Raw genomic sequence first — 14,416 nt, 5'->3', positions numbered from 1 at the left:
CACTCTGTGGGCCAGACTGGAGTGCATGGCACAATCATGGCTCACTGCAGCCTCGCCCACTCAGGCTTGGTTGATCCTCCCACGTCAGCCTCTCAGGCAGCTGGGATTGAACGTATGTGCTGGAATGTCCCGCATGCTATTAAATATGTCTGCCTGCTTCCATGTGTTGTCATTAACATGTTTCTCTATCCTCCATATTTCTCTATCCTCCATATTTCCTTTACATGAAATTAACTCTAGAGCAATGCTGCCCATTAGAACTTTCTATGATGATGGAAATATTCTTCCTGCACTATCTAATACCAGTAGCTACTGGCAACATGTGGCTATGTGTGCTCTAAAAGTGACTAATGCAAGTGAGGAACTGCATTTTAAATGTATTTAGTTGGCTGGGCATGGTGGCTCATGCCTATAAGCACTTTGGGAGGCTGAGGCGGGTGGATCACCTGAGGTCAGGAGTTCGAGACCAGCCTGGCCAACATGGCAAAACCTTGTCTCTGCTAAAAACACAAAAAAATTAGCTGGCCATGGTGGCGGGTGCCTGTAAACCCAGCTACTTGGGAGGCCAAGGCAGGAGAATCACTTGAACCCAGGAGGCAGAGGTTGCAGTGAGCCAAGATCGTGCCACTGCACTCCAGCCTGGGTGACAAGAGTGAGACTCCGTCGCAAATAAATAAATAATGTATTTCGTTTTAGTTCAGTTAAATAACTATAAATGGCCACCATATTGTTATTATTGGACAGTGCAACTCTCAGTGTAGTTGATTAGATTCAGCTACAACTTTCTTGGTAAATGTACTTCATAGGTACTTCCTATGAATCACATAGGGAAGTATATAATGTTAACTATAATAATGTAGAGTGGAGCTGGAATTGATCAGTGAGTTCATATGATGACAGCCAGATTCCTCTAGTGTAAAGTTTGTCCAAAGGATATAATGTAAAGTTTGCCAAAGGATATTATTTTAACAATATATATTATATAAATTATATATGTGTATATATGTATATAATAAATATGCACATATGTATATGTTATATGTATATTTATATGTATGTATATGCACACACACTTCATCTTTTTTTTGAGACTAAGTCTTGCTTTGTTGCCCAGGGTGGAGTACAGTTGCATGATCTTGGCTCACTGCAACCTCCATCTCCCAGGTTTAAGCGATTCTCCTTCCTCAGCCTCCCAGGTAGCTGGGATTACAGGCACCTGCTACCATATCCAGCTAATTTTTGTATTTTTAGTAGAGACAGTGTTTCACCATGTTTGTTAGGTTGGTCTTAAACTATTGACCTCAGGTGATCTGCTCACCTCAGCTTTCCAAAGTGCTGGGATTACAGGCGTGAGCCACTGTGCCCTGCTATACTTCATCTTTATGCTATTTGTTAGAACCAAGGAAAGAACTCAGTGTAGTTCATTGGGCTTTCTCATACACACAAAAGTGAGAAAGGTAAAGCTTTCTTCCATATCAGAGTATGATAAAACTAAACTATTATAGAAAATTTTAGAGAAAGACTTTGGAGAAGGCCAAATATAAGACACTTATTTCTTGGGTCTTGAGGCTGGGCCATGCTTTAAAAGAAAAAATCAATGACCTGGAAATGCACTACTACTGAAATAATCCGGATCATTTCATGTTCTTGGGTGTTTTTTGTTTTTGTGTTTCTTCCTTTGCAGGCAAAAGCAAATGACGAACTCACTTTGGAAACTAAATCTGCTGGTGTTATTCATACTTGCTAATGAATAATTCACTGGCTTAAAAGGTTGTAGGGCCCGACAAATGAGTCTGTTGAGTTCAGACATAGACAAATGGCTTAGAACAGGACTTTGAAGGTCTTTTTTTTTTTTTTTTAAATTATTATGGAATACAGCTGTCTTTTTGCTCTAATAAGGGAGTATGGATGTGATGGAGAGAACAGCCCTTCTTTTCTTACCTGCGACCTTGTCTGATAACCCAGGTGGCCTTTCTTTTTGCTGTAGGTGGGGAACTGATGGCAGGAAGAAGGCTCAGCATGCACTGAACAGTGTCATAAAACCTGACTTGACTAACCTTCCCCTTTCAGATTATGAAAGCTACAGACTCTTTTCTGGACAAATGCATATATGCACATATGGAAAATGTTGCCTATCATTTCAGGAGGTTTATGACCCCTGAGATAGCCAAGGATCACAGGATAAGAAGGCCTGCACTGGAAGCAGAATGGCAGACACACTTTCATGGATATTTTTATGGTATACTATATATACAATTTAGCTAAAAAAGCTGAAGAAGCCAGTTTCTGCTCCTTTCGATATTCCCAGACCAATCCTTTCTATTATTTTACATTTTCTACTTGTTTTAAGGTGGCTTCCTTTTTGGACTAAATAATGTAAGTCCTTGGCAAAAATATATTTTTAAGTACCTAAAGATATTTAATGAAAAATAACTTCCTCTCTGCCCGTCCACCTTGGGTCCCTCCCCAGAGGCACAGATTATTAGCAGCTTCCAGTGTATCCTTTCAGGGATATTCTAAGCATATATGTAGATATAATATTATTCTTATTTCCCAAATGGCAGCACACTGTATACATTTTTATGCCATTTTTTTCTTGGCTCTATATTTTAGAGACTATTTACTTTTAGAATGTATAACTCTTGTCTGCCTCATTCTTTTTCCATGCTGCATAATATTCCACCATATGGCTAAACCATAACTGATTTAATCCAATCCTAACTAATGAACATTTAGTTGGTTTCCAGTATTTTTTTTAAGTAGAAATAATTGTGTATCATATGTTTTTGTGAAAGTATACCCATGGGATAAATTCCTAGTAGTAGAATTGCTGAGTCCAATTAAACATTTTGACAGACATTATCAAATTGCTCTTCAGAGAAGTTATACATAATAGGCAAAATAATGGCCCCCAAAGATATTCACATCCTAATCCCTGGAATCTGTGCATATGTTACCTTACATGGTAAAGGGGAAATTAAGGTTGTAGATGGAATTAAGGTTGCTAATCAGCTGACCTTAAATTAGGGAAATTATCCTGGATTACCTGGGTGTTCCCAATGCAATCACGAAGGCCCTTAAAAGTGAAATGGAGGCCGGGCATGGTGGCTCATGCCTGTAATCTCCACACTTTGGGAGACGTAGGCAGGTGGATCATGAGGTCAGGAGTTTGAGACCCGCCTGGCCAATGTGATAAAACCCTGTCTCTACTAAAATTACAAAAATTAGCCGGGCGTGGTGGCACACACCTGTAGTTCCAGGTACTTGGGAGGCTGAGGCAAAAGAATTGCTTGAACCCAGGAGGTGGAGGTTGCAGTGAGCTGCGATCGCCCACTGCACTCCAGCCTGGGCAACAGAGTGAGACTCCGTCTCAAAAAAAAAAAAAAAAGGAAACAGAACCAGAGAGGTGGCAGCATGAGAAGACTTGGCTCTATGTAGCCACTTTTGAACACCAAAGAAGGGAACTTTAAACCAAGAAGTAAGAGCAACCTCTAGAAAAGCAAGAAAACAAAAAACGCAAGGAATGCAGCCCTGCTGGCATCTTGATTTTAACGCAGTGAGATCTGTGTTGGACTTCTCACGAAGTTATATGATAATAAATTTGTCTTGCTTTAAGCCCCTAAATTTGTGGTAATTTGTTAAGTAGCCATAGAAAACGAATACATTGTATGTATTTACACTCATCAATGTGTTTTCCCATACCCTTCCTATTACTGCTGTCTTTTTAATAGTTTCTTCCTTTCCTATGAATACACCTATTATTTCAAATATTTATGATTTTTCTGTCTTATAATTAATTTTTTTAGTTAAATGAAAAATCTGAGCCATAATTATCTGTCATATTCTTGTTCTTTTTTAATTTACTCTTTGGAAAATCCCCATCTGGGGCATGTTTCTTTTTCTTGTCTGGGGCCAGGATGTGAACAGGATTGTGTTGCTGTATCATTTCTGCAATGCTGATGTCATTGCTGGCCAAGCTGCACTGCAGACACTCTCTGGAAATAGAGGTTGTTCACTGAAATGTTTGCTGTCACCAAGAGGTAACTACCCAGGTAATAAAGCCTTTCTTTTGAAGTGGTGACAGTTCAATCCTTAAAAGGCTTTGTTGGCTCCCTGCAGAGTTAGACAGCCTCAATGATAAATTACTTTGCAAGATGAGTGAGAGGCATCATGTAAGCAGCAACTTCCACATTTCCACAGCAGCTGAGAGCGTCAGGTGACCACGGTGGGTGGGGACAATTAAGAGAGTGTGAAGTATCCTCATCGACTCATTTAATATCACCATAGCAGACTAGCAGAAGTAGCTGTGCCTGGTCCTTTCTAATTCCATAGATTTCTTTTACCCCATGTGATGGGACCTCTCTTTACCCACGTACGTTAACCCCTACAGGTTGGTTTGACCATCTCTGCATTTAATATTCAAAAATATTTGTTGAGTATCTTGTATCCTATTTAGGGTATAGACACTTAGCCATGCAGAGTTTACAGATTATGGAGACGAATAGTAATCAACAGTCACAGGAACAAATGTAAAACTGCTATTATGGCAGTTGCTACAAAGAGGAGACACATATTTATGTGTATGATATAAGATATGATATTGAGATTCCACCTTGTCAGGGGCAGCAGAAGAGAGATCTTGGTGGGGTATGTAAATCTGTGTACATGTGTTAATCAAAACCTGACACTCTAAGTTTCAATGGATGACACTGTAAGTAAAGGGTAGAGTGAGGAAAGGAAAGGACCTACAAACATTGCTTAGCTAGGCAGAGGAGGATAAACAGACAGAGAAACAATGACCAGAAAGTTGGAGGGAAACCAGAAGAGAGCTGTGCCCTAGTAGCCAAGCAAGGAGAGTCCAGTTAGATCAAGAGTTAAGACTAGGAAGGGCATAGTATGGAACATTGTGTCTCCAGAGATCAACAAGATGTCTATGTTGCAGACCCAGTGATGTGGTAGGGCACGACTGGATTCAAATGTGGCTGCTCCCTTATTAGGTCTGTGGCTTTTAGTAAAAGACTGTCTAGCTTTAGATTCTGCATCTGTAAAATAGGGATAATATTTCCCTGAGAGTTATTGTGGGGATGAAATGAATTAGCATATGCAATGTGCCTAGCACTTTGCAGATCCTCAATAAAGACTGATTCATGGCCAGGCACGATGGCTCACATCTGTAATCCCAGCACTTTGGGAGGCTGAGGCATGTGGATTATGAGGTCAGGAGTTCAAGACCAGCCTGGTCAGCATGGTGAAACCCGTCTCTACTAAAAATACAAAAATTAGCTGGGCATGGTGGCGTGTGCTTGTAATCACAGCTACTTCAGGATGCTGAGGTAGGAGAATTGCTTGACCCTGGGAAGCAGAGGTTGCAGTGAGCTGAGATTGTGCCACTGCATTCCAGCCTGGGTGACAGGTTGAGACTCTGTCTCAAAAAATAAAAAAGACTGATTCTTCTCTCCCTGTACATCTCCAGCTATTTATTAGTTTTGCTCGTCACTCTCCTTGATTTCTTAGCATTGGTGCTGGTGAGCTACAGAGGTAGATAGCCTCAGTGATAAATTAGGATAATCGCAGGCCCTGTCCCACATCATTCTGGGTGTCAGCAAGTTGTGAGTGACAAGTCAGTGATCTGGACACTATAGTTAGCTAGGTTTCCACTTGTATCTCTTGGTACGCAGAGACACACAGCACTAGGAATTGGATCAGGATACAGAATGCCCTTCTTCATTGTACCAAGTCTTTCCCTTCCAGGGAAATAAATACCTAATCTTGTTTTGACCATTTTTCTGCACTATTTCCAATTGTATAACTCTCTAAGGCAAAATACAAGTAATAAATGACAACACAATTTAGGATTAAAAATTTTTTTTTTCAGAGACATCATTGGCCTTACTAGATTTTTTGGATTGCTAGAAGGAGCCACTACCTTCTCCTTTCCTTCATTATTGTCTATTAGACATAGTGAATGTCCCCTATTCATTCAGAACTCTTGCTATGTCCATCACCTCTGACGGTTTTTACAGGGTAGCTGTGGTTTTGGCAAATATAGTAACAACCCATTGGGCTACTTAATCCTCGCCTTAAAACCCCCGAAAAGGCTGGACACCTTTATGGAGAGAATGACATACTTCTATTGTTGCTAACACGGAATACCTAACTTTTCAATCTGTTTAAGAATTAGCCTTGTATTTCTAATTTATTGTTATGGCCATGTTTTCCGAAGCAAATATGAGGGCCTAACATTTAATAAGCAAAAGACTACTATTAGTACAGGCAACTATATTAAATGAGAATTGTTCCAGAAATTCCAAGGCTTGGGGGTCGTGCAGCTACTAAACATGTATAACTATTTAAATTGTAACAAAGCTGTAATCTCATTCTACTTTTAGAAGGGAAACGGTAAACATTTTAACATGGTAATTGAGAATAACAGGAGCTGATGGAAAGAAATCTGGTATTGTTAGCAATTCTCGATTCGCCTACCACGCCACACAAGGCCAGTGTCTCTGGTTAGAGCGATGCGTGGGCTACCGCGCCGGCGCCTTCAGGCGGCGCACCGGGAGTGCGTGCGCCTGCGCTGGGGCCTCACGCGCGTTCCACTACGGAAGACTGCGCGTTTGAGTGTCCTTGGCAACGCCATGCTTCCGCCTTCTGGAAGCCTGCACTCCAGCTTAGAGTGTGAGAGATCCGTCCCGGTGGGAGGGACCCGGGCTCGTGGGGGACGGATGGGGGAACAAGGGGGAGTGGGGCTGGGGAAGCTTCTGGGAACGTTTGCTCTAGGAATTGAGCTAAACTAAGAAAAATTGGTCCAAGGCTCGGCACAAAAGGATCTTTTCACGCTAGTCCTTTCGCCCACGCAGCGAACGATGCCTCTGGAGGTGGTGGTGGAGCTGCAGATCCGGGCGGTAAGAGATCAGTGAACTCCCCTCCTTAACCTCAAGTCGGAATCTTAAACGCTCTCAGGTGGTTTTCAACAATCCTCCCCCATGTCCCCTACTTACCACAAACACATTATTTTCTGGGACAAATCGTACCTTTGTCCAAAAGATTCTCCATATTGGTCTTCCCAGACTTCCTGCCCTTTAATTCAGCTCCACCTGTTCCCACTTTTTTTTTTTTTTTTTTCCCGTTCTAACATGTTTCTTACCTTTATCATGAATTTTTTGTTCTTTTGAAGCAACCCTGCATTAAGTCCAGGTGGAATTTTATTTTCTTCTCCTGGATAAAGATTTGTGAAAGAATTTTAAACTTAAGTAACCAGGGAATAATTTTAAACAGCTTCATCGCTTCCTATTTGCCAAATCTATGAACCAATCAGGTATTTTCTATGCTATTTTCCCCCTAGTGATGGCCCTGCCTTGCTAATTCCAAAAGGGGAATCAATCGATCAACAAATATTTTGTAATTAACCACCAAGTCTTTCCTAAGTGAGGTGCTGTGGAAGAGTGACTCCATGGTTCCTACTTGCGGGTCTGTCATTCCCTCTTATTTCAGTTTCCATGTTACAATCCTTCCATGTAGTTAGTGACAGAATGTCATGCAGTGGCTGTGATTACAAGCGCAATGCTAACAGAAAATTGTCATGGAATCTGGCTAGCCTCCATCCAATTCGCAAATGCCAACGGATGTTTCATCATACATGCGGCTGTGAAACAAAGGTGATCAAAACTTCCTGGATTTGTCCCACTTTGCTGACAGCAAATAAGGCTAGACCATATTAGTCATGCCATACCAGTTTTAAGCTCTCAAAATTGTGCAGGAAGATGAAGGAACTCTTGAGAAGCTAAGTGATAAAGCAGTTTCCCTCCTCATCAAGGCAAAAATGAAGCAAGTTTTCATCTCGCTTTGTTCAACATTATTAATTTTATTTTGATTTTTAAAAGGCATTCCTCAGTGTACAATTAACAAAGAAATCGTTTTCTACTCCACAGTACTTAGGATGCTTCAAAAACATCAGGTGAAATTGATTTATGCTTTAAAAGCCAGAAAACTCAGGCCCCAGCAACTAAAACAGGGAATTCCAAAAGGGTAATTTTGAACCAAATGGTAAGCTTAATTTCATGCCCCTAATATTCAGATTTGTGGACACTGCAAGAGGAAATATCATTTGCTTCCAAATATCTGGCCTGAATATTGCTGCAGTCAAAACAATCTCCCTAAGGTTAAACAACAAACCCAAACCACTTAGAATTTCACAGTTTAGCTGCTTTAGCAAGTCAAGAGGTAGTTGGTGTTCAGGGTGTTGTGGGAATGCAAATCATTTGATTTTGAGGCATAGCTGTTCCTTTTTCAGTGTGCCCCTCATTCTCAACAAGTTCATGGTTTCACTCAATCAGAACATACTTATCACAGCCATTCTCTAGGTTCTTATCTGCACCTCAGTATGGTAGATAAAAGTCCATAATCATTTCTATTTATAAATGCCAAGATAGTCATTAAGATTGTCTAAGGACAACACTTCCACAGGTAATTTAAAGGATTTCTTTTCAGGCAGAGCAGCACTTAAAGCACATACCTTCTCCAGTCTTTCTGGGTCAAAGAATAATGAGCAGAGCCCACCCTGCGTTTGGTGGTCTTTGGTCTTATGATTTGGGGAGGCACCATGGATGAATAGCTTTAAATGTAAAGGTCAATGTAAACAGAAATTTAGGTGTTATACTTTGTGCCTGGTATAGTAGCAGACTCCCCTGATGAATTTCAAGTTAAATACTGTTACCTAAAATGTGCTTCGGAAAATGGAATTCCATGTGAAAAACTGTAGCATACAGGTATATATGAGAAAACTTAACGTTTTTGCATTGAGGCGACATTCTTTCCCCATTTTATTACCCTGCTAGAGGAACATTATTCTTTATTCAGTGGAGATGACTGGCAGCAGGGCTCCATCTCCTGTCATACTGGTAACTGGCATAACGTGGTCAGCCTATTTACAAACTTTCAGTTCCTCTGACTCTCCCCAGCAACTTAGTTTTTCTGCCCCCTCTCTCATGCCATGTTAGGTTGTAAACAGAAATAAGCATGGGGCCATGTCCCATTCTTTCTTTTCTATGAGCATCTTAGATATGCCTACCTTTTAAGTGTTTCCTCTTTAAGCAAGTTCTTGGCTTTTTCTCTGAATGTTAAAAGGCAAGGAGTAGTGGGAAATCAAGATCTTTTGAGGGATGGAGTGAGAGGAGAGAAAGACAAGTATTATAATCTCTTTTCCCACGACCCTATCCACAAATATGGATAGAGAGAGATAATAAAGAGATAATAAAGTAAAAAAGCTTACCAAGAAAATCAGGATTAAGAAGAAATCTCCCAACTGTGGCAACAGATCTTCAGGGAATAAATAAGAAAAACCCATTTTTAAAGTCTCTTTGACTTTAAAAATACTATTTAAAATCTACCTCAGGAAAAGGTCTAGGATTATTATGTGGCCTGTCTGCATGAATATTTACAGAATGAAGATGTTTCTCAAAGTTCAGTTTACAAGTGATATGTTGATTTAGGGATTACCACAAAACACAAATCTTACTGATAACAACTTTTGAAAAACAGCAACAGTATAGCCACCTCAGCTTGGCTTCTTTGCAGTTGTCCTGGCGATATAAACAGTTGTTGAATAAATATACAAGAGGGTTTTGGGTTTTTTTGTTTTGTTTTGTTTGTTTTCCCTAAAATGGCTGTGTTCAGCAATGGCCAGCATGTGCTCCAGCCTAGCAGCACATCAAGATGATGGGACACCTGAAATCCCAAAGGAAGCCTGAAATGCCTAAGAGGGACAAGCAGGATGGCTGCTGGTTTAGGTTGGCATCATCGAATGTTTCCACATTCGAACCTTCGGACTTCCTGGTGCCATAATCAATGAGATGGTGTCATTGTTGACTCCACAGTAAAAAGAGGACGGGAGCATTATGGGGTGAGAGCCAGCAATAGTCCACGATGCTGTACTGCATGTATCCCAGAAAAAAGCCAAAAGCCACGTCGGTGACATTGTGCCGCCCCAGCATGACCCTGGAGAGGCCCAAGACGAAGGCCCACAGAACCACCAGCACCCTCAGTGGAATGGCCAGCACCAGGTGGTTCAGGATGAACCTCGACATCAGGGCGGCCCTTGTGGCATGGCCCGACGGGAAGGAGTACTTGTCCACCGAGAGAGTGACAAACATGTCCATCTGGTTGTGGGCCGGGCGGCGCCTGCGGACCAGCCCTTTGATCAAGGCCACCAGCAGCAGGTCCAACAGCAGGGCGAAGAGCAGGTTCATCAGCACCTCACGCCCGGCCCAGCTGTCGCTCCTGCACAGGCAGTAGAGGGTGCCCACCAGCCAGGGAATGCCGTGTCCCGAAATCTCCAGCAGCTTCATAAGGGGTCGCACGCTGCCCCACGACGAGCTCTCTCCCGCGCACACCCCCAGCTTCTTGGACAGCCATAGGTCAATGGCCAGCAGGGAGCGCAGAGCGATGCCCAGGAAGGACGGGTTCAAGTCCATGCGGTCCTCCTCGGGCAGCGGAGGCGGGGGCGCCTGCGAGGGGCCCGCGGCGGCCAGGGGGAAGGAGCTGCGGCGGTGCACCGGGCTCTCCGACGCACGGAGCCGGGCGCAGGCGGGGTCGACGCCCGTAGCGCGGCTGCTGAGCAGCGACTGGAACTCAAACCTGCTGCTGCCGCCGCCGCCATGGGCAGGGCTGCCTGGGCTGCCGCTGCTGCTGCTGCTCGAGGCGGAGACGCCCAGCGGCCGTCCCTCGACGCTCCTCCGGGGACTCGGCATCGCGGCTGACGGCCCCGTTCCCGGGACCCGGCCGGACTAAACAGACGCTTCCCGGCCCAGCAGCCTCTTCCGCTTCCGCACTACCTTCCTGGAGGGGCGGGGAGAGGAGCCGGGGAGAGCGCGACTGTGACACCTGGTGGAGACGTGGGAGGGAACTGGAATTTGCTATGTGAGGAGAGCAGAGGGGAGGATGTTGGCGCTGGTAGGTACAGGTGAGGGAGTGAGGTGATGGGGTAAATGTCAGTGTCTGCAGGAGCTTAAGAGAAACAAAGCAAACAAACCAAAAGCAAAGCCTGTTTTCTCTCTCTTGTTTGTTGTTTTCTTTCTTTTTAAGATTTCTTGCCCAGGGGTGTTCCTGCCTGGCAAGCAAGATGTGTACCTCGGGGTCTACCTCCTGAATCAGTACCTGGAGACAAACAGCTTTCCTTCTGCGTTCCCCATTATGATTCAGCAAAGCATGAGATTTGAAAAGGTGACCTTGACTTTCTTATTGGGTTTTGTTGTCTTTAGATAACCTAATAGTTCTTGTAAAGAACAGTTTTTACAGCATTATTTTGTAAATTTCCTTTAAAAAATTATCCGAAAGCACTTCAGCCAGTGCAAAACCGCAAGTGGCCTTGAAGCAAACCCACAGTTCCAAGACTTGCTTTTGTAATGCAGGTCTGAGCCAAGTTCTGTCAATCTAGTGCTAAATACCTCGGTTGATGCTTCCTATTCTTGGAACTCCCTTGGCATTTTTTAACTGGAACAAAGAGAGCATTTCTGAATGTTTTTCGAGGTGTTAGAGGTAGTTGCATTACATTTATGAAAGGGATTATTAATAAACTGTGGACCTGAGGAAAAAAACTGTATTAGACCAAGAAAAATAATGAAAAAACTCTAATGAAATTAAATACTGTAATTGAAATCCTGTAACAAAACAAAAAGTCTGTTCAGATTTACTGTTTCCTCAGATTATACCTGTTTTTTTAACTACAGTGATAAAGTCTGGATTCCATTCTGGTAAATAACGTGGCGATATAAATAGTCAAAACATTACCAACCCTCTTCCCACTAAACTATTTCACAGAGTATTGTTGCCATTACTATGTCATCACTGACAATCTCTTAACGTTTTTGTTTTGGAATTTGGAGATGGAATCAGTTTTAACCTTAGTAAGTCTAATGATTTTGCTCCAAACAATGTCACTGAGGGAGATCTGGGGAGAAGGAAGGATACAGAGTAGAGCTTGTCACTTTTCAACATCTGGAAGGTGATGCCCAGAAAGTGACCTATCTGTTTCAACCTGAGGTTGAGAGAGGAGAGAATAATCGATTTTCTGAAGGGCTAAGGTTGTATGTAATATTTTTATAAATCATAACCTATTAATTTAAACGAAGAATGTACCAAACTGGCTAGATAAAAGAGGAGAGAAACAAATGGCTATTACCTTGGGACATAGAATCTGAAGGAACTTAGTTCTCCCATTTAGATGTTAGAAGTAGTAAAAAGTTGGTGGTAAAATTTCAGTCTTTCCCCCACTCCCCACCAATAATTTTCTTATTAGTTACATCAATTTTGAATTTGCTCTGTAGAAGTCTTTTTTTTGGAGAAGGGCGGGCAGAGTCTTGCTCTGTCACCCAGGCTGGAGTGCAGTGGCAAGACCTTGGGTCACTGCAGCCTCTGCCTTCCAGGTTCAAGTGATTCTTCAGCCTCAGCCCCCAGAGTAGCTGGAATTATAGGCATCTGCCACTACATCAGGCTAATTTTTGTATTTTTAGTAGAGTCAGTGTTTCGCCGTGTTGGCCAGGTTGATCTCAAACTCCTGGTCTCAGTCAGGCACAGGCTCACACATGTAATCCCAGCACTTTGGGAGGCCGAGGTGGGCGGAACGAGGTCAGGAGTTCAAGATCAGCCTGACCAACATGATGAAATCCCATCTCTACTAAAAATACAAAAATTAGCCAGATGTGGTGGTGCGTGCCGGTAATCCCAGCTACTCAGGAGGCTGAGGCAGGAGAATCACTTGAATCTGGGAGAAGGAGGTTGCAGTCAGCCGAGATCCCACCACTGCACTCCGGCCCGGGCAACAGGGCAAGACTCTGTCTCAAAACAAAACAAAACAAAAACTCCTGGCCTCAAATGACCTGCCCACCTTGGCCTCCCAAAGTGCTGGGATTACAGCATAAGCCACCATGTCTAGTCTGTAAAAACCTTTAAAAATATTTTTATAAGAAGCCCAAAGATACAAAATCGTAGAAGCACACAAGTAGATAACTAGATAACTAGTTAAAGAGTTAAAAAGTGAGCCTGAGTCACATTTCTGATGCCACTACTGCTTCTCTGTTGAAAAGCTGTACATTTGAGATTACTAGTCAAACAAATCATGGAACCGTTTTTCATTTTATAAAATTAAGTAATTGTCCTCTTGCATGAGTTATTTGGGTTCAGATTCTTTTCTTCCTGTTGGTTTTAGCTTCCTTATATCTGTTCCCTTCTCTAACTGCAACTACTTGCAGCAGGTAGTGACAATATTTTCTCTTCCTTGGATCTTATGTTTAATTCAAAGTGGAATTTTCTGAAGCATCTGGGTAAACAAATTACTCATAAGAATATATAAGCTGGCTGGGTGCAGTGGCTCACACCTGTAATCCCAGCACTTTGGGAGGCTGAGGTGGGCAGATCACCAGGTCAGGAGTTTGAGACCCGTCTGGCCAACATAGTGAAACCCCATCTCAACTAAAAATATAGAGTCAGGTGTGGTAGTGTGTGCCTGCAATCCCAGTTACTCGGGAGGCTGAGGCAGCAGAATCGTGTGAACCTGGGAGGTGGGGGTTGCAGTGAGCCGAGATCGCACCATTGCCCTCCAGCCTGGGCAACCATGCAAAACTCTGTCTCAAAAAGAAAAAAGAATTTATGAGCCATTGTCCAAGCAGTTCATGTTGATCCTTTATTTTCCAAGATCATACTTGAGAAAATCCTTAGATATGGATATCTTAGTTTCCTAGAGCTGCTATACAAAAGTACCACAAATTGAATGGCTTAATCACCAGAAACATATTGTCTTACAGTTCTGGAGGCTAAAAGTCTTGAAATCGGAGTGTCAGCAGGGCCATACTCCTTTTAAAGGCACTAGGGAAGGACATATTCCTGGCCTCTCTCCTAGTTTCTGGTATAGTTTCTTGGCTTGTGGCAGTGTAATTCCAATATTTACTTGGCATTTACTCTGTGTGTACACTGTTAGGAAAATTTGGGGTCAGGAGGCCATTAGACTAGAGCAGCTCCAGTGCCTTAAGTTCCTGTGTAAGCAAACTGAAGCCGAACATATCATCAACTAACCTCTAACTAGAGATTTTACCAATAATAAACTGCCAGGTTTTAACTAGAGACTTTACTATCAGAAACTGCCGAGTAATCTCTAACTAGGGTCTTTCTACTCCAACCAATTTAATGTATTTTCTTTGTCTTATTTTCATGTTAGGCTGTAAAAGCCTGCTGCCCACAATGCAGCAGTGAGGTCTCTGAACCTCTTTTAGTTCTGAATGCTGCCCAGTTTATGAATTGTTCTTTGCTCAAATAAATTTAATTTTGCCTCAAGTATTTTTTCTTTCCTTTTTTTTCTCTCTCTTTTTTTTTTTTTTTTTGGGACGGAGTTTCGCTCTTGTTACCCATGCTGGAGTGCAATGGC

At 42.6% G+C, this 14,416-nt stretch overlaps 2 protein-coding genes across 8 annotated transcripts in view; one reads left to right on the top strand and one right to left on the bottom strand.

The window, feature by feature from the left end:
• The first annotated feature begins 6,582 nt into the window (after positions 1–6,582).
• Positions 6,583–14,416, top strand: part of SPATA6L (spermatogenesis associated 6 like) — a 58,876-nt gene continuing 51,042 nt past the window's right edge. The window contains exons 1-3 of one of the 7 annotated variants that reach the window (XM_037727313.1): positions 6,584–6,678; positions 6,861–6,905; positions 11,083–11,220. In XM_037727313.1, coding sequence (XP_037583241.1) covers positions 6,867–6,905; positions 11,083–11,220 — 177 coding nt within the window. In that variant the 5' untranslated portion in view covers positions 6,584–6,678; positions 6,861–6,866. Of the gene's footprint in view, positions 6,906–10,784; positions 10,961–11,082; positions 11,221–14,416 lie in introns of those variants that run through there. The other 6 variants (XM_037727315.1, XM_017496975.2, XM_037727314.1 and 3 more) reach the window with 6 other exon arrangements.
• On the bottom strand, positions 7,849–10,832 carry PLPP6 (phospholipid phosphatase 6). The gene has a single exon (XM_017496980.2). The coding sequence runs from the start codon at positions 10,746–10,748 to the stop codon at positions 9,858–9,860; it is 891 nt and encodes a 296-aa protein (XP_017352469.1). The 5' UTR covers positions 10,749–10,832; the 3' UTR covers positions 7,849–9,857.

The sequence above is a fragment of the Cebus imitator genome, unplaced genomic scaffold (assembly GCF_001604975.1).
Source record: "Cebus imitator isolate Cc_AM_T3 unplaced genomic scaffold, Cebus_imitator-1.0 Scaffold227, whole genome shotgun sequence".
NCBI lineage: Eukaryota > Metazoa > Chordata > Mammalia > Primates > Cebidae > Cebus > Cebus imitator.
Note: the sequence above shows the minus strand (reverse complement) of the source record. Positions and strands in the feature narration are given on the sequence as shown.

What these genes read in the sequence shown, in the direction of transcription:
- PLPP6 (XM_017496980.2), bottom strand. Translation starts at nt 10,748, where the DNA reads ATGCCGAGTCCCCGGAGGAGCGTCGAGGGACGGCCGCTGGGCGTCTCC.